The sequence below is a fragment of the Dreissena polymorpha genome, chromosome 6, assembly GCF_020536995.1.
Source record: "Dreissena polymorpha isolate Duluth1 chromosome 6, UMN_Dpol_1.0, whole genome shotgun sequence".
NCBI lineage: Eukaryota > Metazoa > Mollusca > Bivalvia > Myida > Dreissenidae > Dreissena > Dreissena polymorpha.
The window spans coordinates 59,396,166-59,406,478 of NC_068360.1; the positions used below are offsets into that span (position 1 = coordinate 59,396,166).

The window sequence follows — 10,313 nt, forward strand, 5'->3', positions numbered from 1 at the left end:
AATGAAATACCCCACAGTTTGTACATTGCCACGGTTCATTTGAGTGATCACAATGATACATATACTGATAATAAAGAGTTTTGAATATTAAGCACAAAAATAAGTACAGTAATAGACAGGAACAAAGCAGCTTTTTTATATAGCCATTGAATTGTACTATATAACTGCCACTGGCCCTTTTTAGAACAGTTATTTCCTTCCTGTCGCTATCTTTTGAAACTTATAAACCAACCAAATTATTCATAGTATGTTTAGAAATGGTCTCCTCTCAATCGAAACGTATAACATTACGAAGGGGAGCGGCTAAGGGTAAGCTGTTGATGAATTCACTTCTTCGGCAATAGCTGTGATAAGTTTTAAATATTTTGATTACAAAATATTATCCAGTGCCGAGGACAATGTTGATAGTTATAACTATTTTGTTTTCAATATGCTATTGCGTTATTCAAAAGAATAACAAGCCTAACTTAAATCCATTTTCGAATAGTGTTTCGTAGTCAGGAACCTGAACTGAGAAATGTGACTATAAAACAATGACATATGATAACACGTGTCAATCCAAAATAATCCATTCATTTGAGTACCCTTACGAAAATTTAGGCCCTGCGGCAACTATTAGCGGCTCAATAGCCGCTACTAGTTGCCGCTTTGTAGCCGCAAGGTCGTTTTTCGCATGCAAATGAGCTTTTTGGCTACTAGTTGCGGCTCGGTTGCCGCTACTAGTTCTGGCTATGTTGCCGCTGCTAGTTCTGGCTCTGCTCTGGCTACTAGTTGCGGCTCGGTTGCCGCTACTAGTTGCCGCTTTGTAGCCGCAAGGTCGTTTTTCGTATGCAAATGAGCTTTTTGGCTACTAGTTGCGGCTCGGTTGCCGCTACTAGTTGCGGCTCGGTTGCCGCTGCTAATTCTGGCTCTGCTATGGCTACTAGTTGCGGCTATGTTGCCGCCACTTAAGTTGCGGCTACGTTGTCGCTACTAGTTGCGGCTATGTTGCCGCTACTAGTTTCGGCTATGTTGTATTTGCTAAGGACGCAGAAGAACCAATTTCTTGGCACGCGCACCTCCTCATTGTCCGCCAGCTGCTCCATATTGGCTGGTGGGTCATCAGTCAATGGGACGAATTGCTGGGAACAAAATGATAGTTTACATCCAAAATATTTCCTATGAAGCAAACAAAAAGGATGAAGTCATTGGTGACTGTTACAAATTGTGACAAAAGGGCATGATTACCCAATATTGTACACATGAAAATACCTTAACTTCAAAGCTTTGGGATTTCAGAGAAGATATTCTTTTTAAAGAAATACAGTTATGTAAAACTTATAAGACCCTGTGGTAGTGGTAAGGAGTCACTGCAAGGAGTCATGATTTAATCAAATTTAGTTTAGGGTCACTATATGACTATAAATATTATATAAAAAGTGAATTACCACAGATATCAAAGCTCTATGCCATATGATCCTAACTCAGAAAAAAGTTGTTGTATTTTAAAGTATACAAGATAAACATTTAAACATTTTCAAAATATTGATTAATTTGCTCAAGTGATCTATATATTTAGAGAGCCCAAACAATTAGAACAATCTTAGAAGTAGACCATCTAAAGAGCAACAATCCAAGTGGAGTGTGGCTCATTATGTTAATTTCACAAAATATTTTGATTGTAAAAGTTGTGAGTCCTTTTTGGGGTATGAAAAATCAAATTTAATATTTCAATAATGCATGTGTTTATTTCCAAAACCATGCTTTTTCATTATTATACACCAATTGAAACTGTATTTATCACCACAACTTACTAACAATTACTTTAACTCTTCCTCAGTAACTTCTTTTTGTTTTTCAGATTCTTCAGCCATTTTGATTTTTCTGTCTGATGACATCATCCGTGATATCATGACATCATACAAAATATGATGTCATTCTGCAATTGTGGCTACCTTCTGGCTACTAAGAGCCACTAGTGGCTACTATAAGCCTTTTGTGTTATCAAGATTTTTATTAAAGTATTGGTTGTGGATACCATCTGGCTCATAATTGCACTGTTTTTATACAAGAATTTGTTCTGGCAATCTTCTGGCTACTAGGAGCTGCTAGCGGCTACTATGAGCCGCTAGCGGCTTTAAGAGCCGGTAGCGGCTACTAATAGCCATAAGATTGCCACACGGTAGCCGCTAGCGGCTAATATTGGCTACTTTCTGGCTAGTAGTTGTGGCTACAAAAAATGGTAGCGGCTTTGTAGCCGCAACATTGCGGCTACATAGCGGCAACCTTTTTATTTCTGTAAGGGTAAGTATTCTGCTGGCGAGGCATTGGAGTAAAGCAAAAGAAAGAGAAATATAATAAGGTATATGAAGTGCAATATGATGAAAGCGTGATACCTATGATTTGCTCAAAATATATCTATGGCATCACTGCACTCGATGACCAGAGATGCTATCATTTTATAATGTATACCTAGATTTGCCCCTTTAAGCATAAGGACGAGTGTAAAATAAACAAATATGATGAAAAATAATTCAACTGGTTATCGTTGACGTCATTAGATAAAACTACCATATGGATGGTGCCAAATCACTTATCTCGTTTTAATGTTTTACATCGTGAAACGTAATGGGCGTTTATTTTAAGAACATATTTTTAGAATCAATAATTCAGCGTTTGTCGGTCGCTGATAATGTACAATATCACAGAACTAATGGGGGAAAAATGCTCTGTTAGTTTACAAAATAACTTTATTCGAGATAATACAGCCATTAACTTGTTATTAATATGCTGTTTTATCGCACTATACGTTAATTTATATCAATTTTAACTTAAACTTAAAACTTCTATTTAGACACATTTATTTTATGTTGGCACCATGTCGAGATTTTGATTCACGTGGGGTAAATCGCGATTGAACTGGCAACAGCAGCCATATTGTCTGCTGTACAGAAATGAAATATACGGAAGCCCAAGCTGACAATTAAATATAGTAAATTTTATTTTGAATACTTTGCGTGTAACTTATGAATTGTAATTACAGCAAGATCTTAACATTATATTTAAGTTACTGACCGGTATGCATATCTGTCATGATTTGTTCATACAGCGTATTTTGTATTTTTTATGCATAAACTAACCAAACGAGTAAGATGACACGAACGCTGAAACTCGATGGTAATAACGAAACACGTGTTTGTATAAAACGTTATTAGTTTCATATTGGGTATGATATCCACAAATCTAATTTAAAGTCTCGGAATTGGTTTTCATTTTCTACAGTAGGCATACTTTTTTAAGTTTATCATTTCATTTAATTTGATTACAACATACATGAAAATAAGAAAAGGCTCAAAGGAAGAGCACATTAAAGTAAGTCGATGTTTTTGACCGTCATCAAGTACAACATACAATAAAGTCAATCGAAAAGATATATATTTTGTGGGGATGGGAAAGTATACTGAAAGTGATATATTCGCATATTCGTTAGTCATTATATACGAAAAATTTCGAATATGGTATTTTTAAACCATGTTTTTAGATGAACTTATGTTCTTGATTGAGACAAATATGACTATAAATAGTATCTTATACGCAGCTTTGAAAATGGGGAATGGGTAATTATTGTTCAATACGTTAATCGATAATTATGTTCTTCTTATTTTCCTCTATTTCACTTAATTCATTGAGTCTCGACATATATAAGATATTTCCGGAAAACGTATTCCCTTAATTCCCACGTATATTCATCCACTATTAAATTATTTCGATTACATCCCCTATGTCAAATTTAGGCTGGTTTTCGTTATTCTTTTCTTAACGGACTCCAACACAACGACGATTGAATTGGTTTATGTTTGAGTAACTAAATTCTGAGTAGATAATAATATATAGAATACAAGGATATAGCAATTAGAAAGATTGGCCATTCGAAAATAAGCATGTCGGGTTGTCACTGTTATCTTTATTACGAAACTGTTATGTGAATAACATGTCAATTATCTAAGGCAATAAACTACTCATTACGGTGTATTAACATCCATGTAAACGCCCAGATAAAACAAATAAAACCAAGAACGGCACTACCCTTTTCTGATACCCTGCCAAATGGCAATTATCAAAAAAGTAAATTGTTGGCATTTGTTATCCGACCAAAAATACGACTTTGCACTTACAAATGTCTGCATGTTTCTTTGCATAGTAATTGGATATTCGAATATTACTTTTGGTGCTAACATTCGGCCGTTTTTTTAATATTCGAATGTTCGTTCCCTTCTCTAGTTCTTTTTTCCACATTGCGGGCAGACCACACACGTAAAATCTGCGAACGAAGCGCATTACATCAAAAGTGCCCGTTCGGTAAATTCAGTAACAACTTATATTGGTTGACGTGAAATTATGCAGAATTTAACGATATTGTGCTTAGTGACACAAACACCAGACGTCATACAATTAAAACAGTGTTCATTAGTTAATTGAAAACCAAGAAAGTGATATAATATTTACCGAAAAACAAACATATTAGCCGCGTTTTGGGAACACAGGGCTTAATGCATGTGCGTTGAGTATCTCCCCAGCTTAGATTGATCACATCGAGATCGCGTCCAGTTGGTTTTTAAGTTTCTTCGTCTTTTATATACGCTTCAACATGATAGTGTACATAAGATGTATATTTTTCACTATTGAGCTGAGTAAAACAATTATTCACTAATTAAAATCGTTTCAACAACAAAAAACATAAACACATATACGGCTTGTAATTTCAAGCAAAATTTATATGAGATTTAGATTTTATTTGGAAAGAGCATTTGTTTATGGGTCTCTTCACAAATATTGTCGGTTTGGTGGTTTTCTGGTTCTTAAGAATACTACAGTCACGTAAAGACATAAATCACTTTCTTTGCATGCATCGAAATCATAGGTAATCATCTCGAACGACACGAAAACATTCTGAATTCATTCAATCAACTATTTTATTAATCTGAAGGTTCAATCGGTTCAATAAATTTAAATCTATCGACAATTGTAACAGTTACTAACGTTTAAAACACATAAAAATGATGTATAAGTAAGCTTTTTGTAGGTTATTTACCAAACACTTACTTTTCGTATTGTAAACAACACATTTACAAATATTGTTCGGTCTTTGGGCCGCTTTGGCATATTGATAGCGTTTGATTTCATCGGCAATCCACATACAACTGCGCAGTTAAGTTGACGCATTTTGATTAAAGCCCCAGTGGCGTCGGTCCCTGATTACTTAAATTACTTGGCAGAAATCATTTTAAATGGGCATTTCACCGACAAGAATACACGCAACGCAATTAAATGAGATGATACTGGGACTTTACGATAATAATAAATCGCGAACTTACTAAAGAGTAATAATATAGACAGCTCATAAAGTACCTGAGGAAAATATAGAAAACATTAACACAATCAAATGCATTTAATACAAATGTATCAGTTTTCGTAGGAATAAATCGGATTTTTTTTATCGGAAAGTCAGACCTTTAAATCGTGTTTAAATGGTTTGGATGAAATGGAGCTAAAACCACTAGTCGTCTGATATTAAAATTGAGCACTTAATTTGTAATAAACCCAAGCGAAAACGTCAATACACAGTTTGATGACCAATCAATGAAACAACTACCTATATTTTCGAAATAAAACACTAAGCATCCGTTCAGCAAATATTTATTTTGCAGTTGTTTGTGTGAAAATGCAAAACATATAACCAACTAATAATACATGTTTGTTGATAATGAACTTATACAGGATGATCAATTAACACTGCTTTAATACATAGTATTTTGCGACAACAAATACTTCGTAAGCATAATACTTCTACTTATAATTTATGTCGGAAATTCTGTTAAGCATACAATTATGTCTGTTTGGCCTAAGAATCATATTATATAAAGCGAGCCATTGGCAGGCTAGCATCATTTCGCTTGATAACAGCGTGGTCTGAGCCTCTTCGCGTCCTTTATGTTTACCTTACTGGTTTTACTATGTATTTCAACATGAGGCTAGACAGGACATGTATTTTTCTGTTCATGAACATCGTCCTGGTCACATCGGCCAGAGAACCATCGTGTCAGGCGTGTTCAAGATATGACTTTGAAGAGCGCCTTCTTGAGAGGGTCCTTCGCAATGAACTGGTCATCGAAACAATGCTGAAGGAAACACGCGAGACTAATGTCAAGGTGGAATCTGCCATTAAGTTGTTGCACGAGGACAGAGGTAAACTAGCGGATTCTCTAAATGGTTTGGAAAAATCGAATACAGAAATGGATACAGAGATGAAGGGAAAGTTGCAAGGTGCTCTTAAAAATATGTCCGATTCTCTGGCATTCGTGGAACATTTGCAAGAAGAAATGGGGACCAAATTAGACAACACAATCAAAACCGTGATGACAAATATATCTGATGCTTTAGCAGAGATGACACAAAATGCGTCAATCACCGGGTTGCAGTTGAAGAAGGAAAACGAAATCTTGAAAGGTAAATGTTAATTCAATAGCATGATACAAATGTAACGTGCGTACATCTAACTGAATTGTATTGATTCGGTTGATTTAAATTTGTAGTCTCTAATATAGTTTGCTGTCGAGCTTTGGTCACGTTAACTTTTGATGTAAAAAAATGAGTCTCGACATTTTAATTTGGCAAAACAGGTGATTATACCATGTGACAGAATCAGTTTATGACATACCATCATACCATGGTCAACACTTCCGATTTCACTGACCGTACATAAGTAATGATAAGTACGTACGTCATTTATTTCCGTATGAAAAAACTTGTAACGTGGGTACTTTAGTATAAACAATCTTACGACAAATCTAAATCTTATGCTAATTGTATTTTATTTCACAACAAATAAGATACTTAAGATCAATATGTTCTTAAATAAAAAAATTGTGAAATACACCAAGGAAATGCATAAAATTGATCAAATTAATAATAGGTATTTCTATTTATATTCCATGAAAAGCTTTCCCTAACTTGAATGTGTCGTAAGATGTTTAAGAACACTTGTATTTCAACGATTGTAAAGTTATATGGCAATTCTATATTTGCATGATTTTAAACTCTCGCAACAATCACATTCTTTCATTTTTCCGACCTTACAGCGGTAAAGGAAAACGCTACCTTCAGGTGTTGAAATATATTTTAATTTAAATATTATAAATTGAATACTTTGAATTCAAAATGATTACATAACCAATTTGATTGTAAAATGCATTATTCTAGTACATAAACTGGTACCAGTCTTAAATACAGACTGTAATTTAGCAACATTTCGATAAATTATGTTGCGCAATCAAGAGGAAAACGCCGACATACTCTTAAAATTGATCATGACATAAATGTGGTATTTGTATTTTCAACTTTTTATTTATAGTTGATGTATGAACATGCTTTTTTAACTGGCTGTTGATAATTCGAATAATAAACTTCATATTTCTGTTTTGGTTTCTTTCAGACCAGTTGACGATTCCATTTATTTATTTCCATGCACATACACCAGCAGCTTACAACCTTGGGTACGGTCAAGACGTTGTCTACACTTATGTGCGGGTCAATGAAGGTCAAGGGTATGACACGAAAACCGGTATTTTCACCGTGTCAGTCCCTGGACTGTATCTATTTACAGTTCACTACAATGTTTATTCTTCAACATATGCATATCTCGCAATCAACCATCAAGGAACTCAGATACAGCCATCTTTCTATCAACAAATGGGCAGCGGTTACGCGACCTTCTCTATGCAGGTCTTCATTAGGGCCGCCATGTCAGACAAGATCTGGGTGGAATCCACATACAGCGATACCAGGTTACATGGTAATGGACCTCACAATTCGTTTAGCGGTGCACTGATTCACGTGTGAACTAATGTCATCTGCTGTATACAGAAACATGTGTTTTGGTTACTTTATCGTTCTTACAATAACCGATATGTAAACGTGAGAAAACAATGTTATTGTTCATAGCGTCGCTTGATTACTATGGAAGGGAATATCCGCCAGTCCATTCGTGTTGCCAAATGACAATTACAAATTGCTAAATGACAATTGCATACTGCTAAATGACAATTGCATTTTGCTTTATTTTATTTGTTACAAAATAACTGCGTCTTCCTTGCGTCTTTATGCTTGTTTCTATCAGTTAGTGAAATATTGCTTGCATACTTCTTTTTAATGTTTACTCGGTGTATGTTAATCATGTATTCTTGCGAGTAAATGACAAATGCATTATTTCTGTAAAAATGTTCATGTGGCTATCTTCTTGTTGCTGACTTATTATCATTTCAATACTTAGTAATGCTAGTTAATGGCATATTGATTGTAAGTTCTACTAAGCGAAACGAATACGCACAAGGCAGCAGCTCACATGAAGTAAGCCGAATGCCGAATGCATTAAGACGAATGCATTAGTAATACTGAATTCATACACGACGGAGAACCAGAGTTTTCAGTAGTTTTCGGTAGTTTTCGTAAAATGTTAATATTTATAACGGTGTTGTATTATATATCTACCAGATGAATTACTCTACCGCGTCGTTTCGAACGTATTTTCCATTGTTCTTAATCAGGTAAAGTTTACTTGTTTATTGTACCTTTTTATTAGGTAAATTGCATACGATTTCAAGTAATCTCCATTTCGAAAGTTGAGTTGTCATTTGGTTTGTGATTAAGGTCTATTTGAAGTTAATGGACTTAATATTGTTTTCAATTACTTGTCAAACGTCCCATATAGTATCATACTTGTAACGAAGGTAGGTTACCAGAGGCGTATCCAGAATTGTTTCGGAGGGGGGGGGGGGCTCCACTGGGGAGGGTGCGGGAGGGGTGTCCCCTTCCGTCGTTGATTTTTTTTTTGAAATGGTACCTTCAAAATGATGCAATTTCATGCTATCTAATCAGCATTTTGCATGATAAAAGTGCATGCAAAACAAGAACTTAAGTTTAGACATCAAGTGTGACAGACACACAGTCAGACAGACAGACAGACACACAGGGGTTAATCAAATGTCTCTCAAACCAGTATTTTGTTTTAATAACATTACTACGCTTAAACTAAAATAAGAAAAAAAACAGTTTAATTGCATTAAAAATTTTACTTCAACAGAAATAGTCCAAATTTATGCCTTTTCCATGCATTTTTTCGGTACTCTTCATTAAACTTGCGCATAAATTGCAGACCACTGCGCTAGCGTTACGATGATCAAAACGTCTAACTGTTGGCTTGTTTGAATTTAACTATTAATTTCACACTATTTTCATCGCATATCTTCGTAACACTGTCTTTATCTAATCAAATCGTACCTAGGTTGGTAAAATTGTATCTTATTCAAATTATTCATTTTAATTGTTTTTTTTACTAGTTTATCCCCAATACGGCATGGACATTCATATATAGAGCTAATTAAAATGGAAAGCAACGTGAGAAAATAAGTATGCACATTTACCTCATTAACGAACAAAAATAATTATGTATTTTTGAATTAAATGGTTTCTCTTTTTCATTTCAAATGATTATATTTCTCATACTGTTTTTTACTATTATCAATATATTTTTGACCATCTTACACCTATTTCTGTATATTTGGTAAGCGATAACTTTGGATAGGTACCAGTTGACCAAAATGGGTTTGAGTTGACCACAGTACGGGTTGAACAGTTACCTAACAGGTGTCTTCAAACAGACACATTTAATGAATTTTTTCTTTTATACACTTAAATGGCAGATCGATCTTGTTTTTCTTGGCATCTTAAATTTGTAGCTCAGTGACTCAGTTAATGTTTACGGTTTGTAACTCAGGGGTCCTGGGTTCGATTCTCACATGCGGTGCTAATTTTTTTCAAAGGAGTTAATGTCAAGATGTCTATTGTTTCATAACATTCATGCATATACATCTGATTTTACTGTGTAAACTTAAAAAAGCCCTTTATCATTGAATACTTCCTAATTATTGTTTACAAGAACTTCCTGTACTTTCAATTTTTTCTGGAAACCTCCTACATAAATAATGATGAGGAAAAATGCTTTTAGCAGTTGATTAAAAAGGTTTATGGTTTGAGTTCCATAGTTTAGGATATTTCAAACAATTTCGAATTAAAAAAATTAATTCCCAAGTGTACCCGTCTATTGCTGCAATATAGAAAATCAGATCCACAACTCGGCACTTATAAGTACTGTATACAAATAAACATGTGTATCTATTTGAGTCAGATTCAAACTGCAAAGGTTATACCGGTAACTCTGATGGTATCAGTCATAGAATTAAAATGTGTTTTTTTGCCCTTAAATCCAAGGCCAATAA

At 34.6% G+C, this 10,313-nt stretch overlaps 1 protein-coding gene across 1 annotated transcript; it reads left to right on the forward strand.

Annotated features, from left to right (window-relative positions):
- The first annotated feature begins 5,929 nt into the window (after window positions 1-5,929).
- Window positions 5,930-8,210, forward strand: LOC127835193 (uncharacterized). Its single transcript, XM_052361513.1, has 2 exons — window positions 5,930-6,486; window positions 7,472-8,210. The coding sequence occupies exons 1-2, from the start codon at window positions 5,994-5,996 to the stop codon at window positions 7,876-7,878; spliced, it is 900 nt and encodes a 299-aa protein (XP_052217473.1). The 5' UTR covers window positions 5,930-5,993; the 3' UTR covers window positions 7,879-8,210.
- Window positions 8,211-10,313: the final 2,103 nt, after the last annotated feature.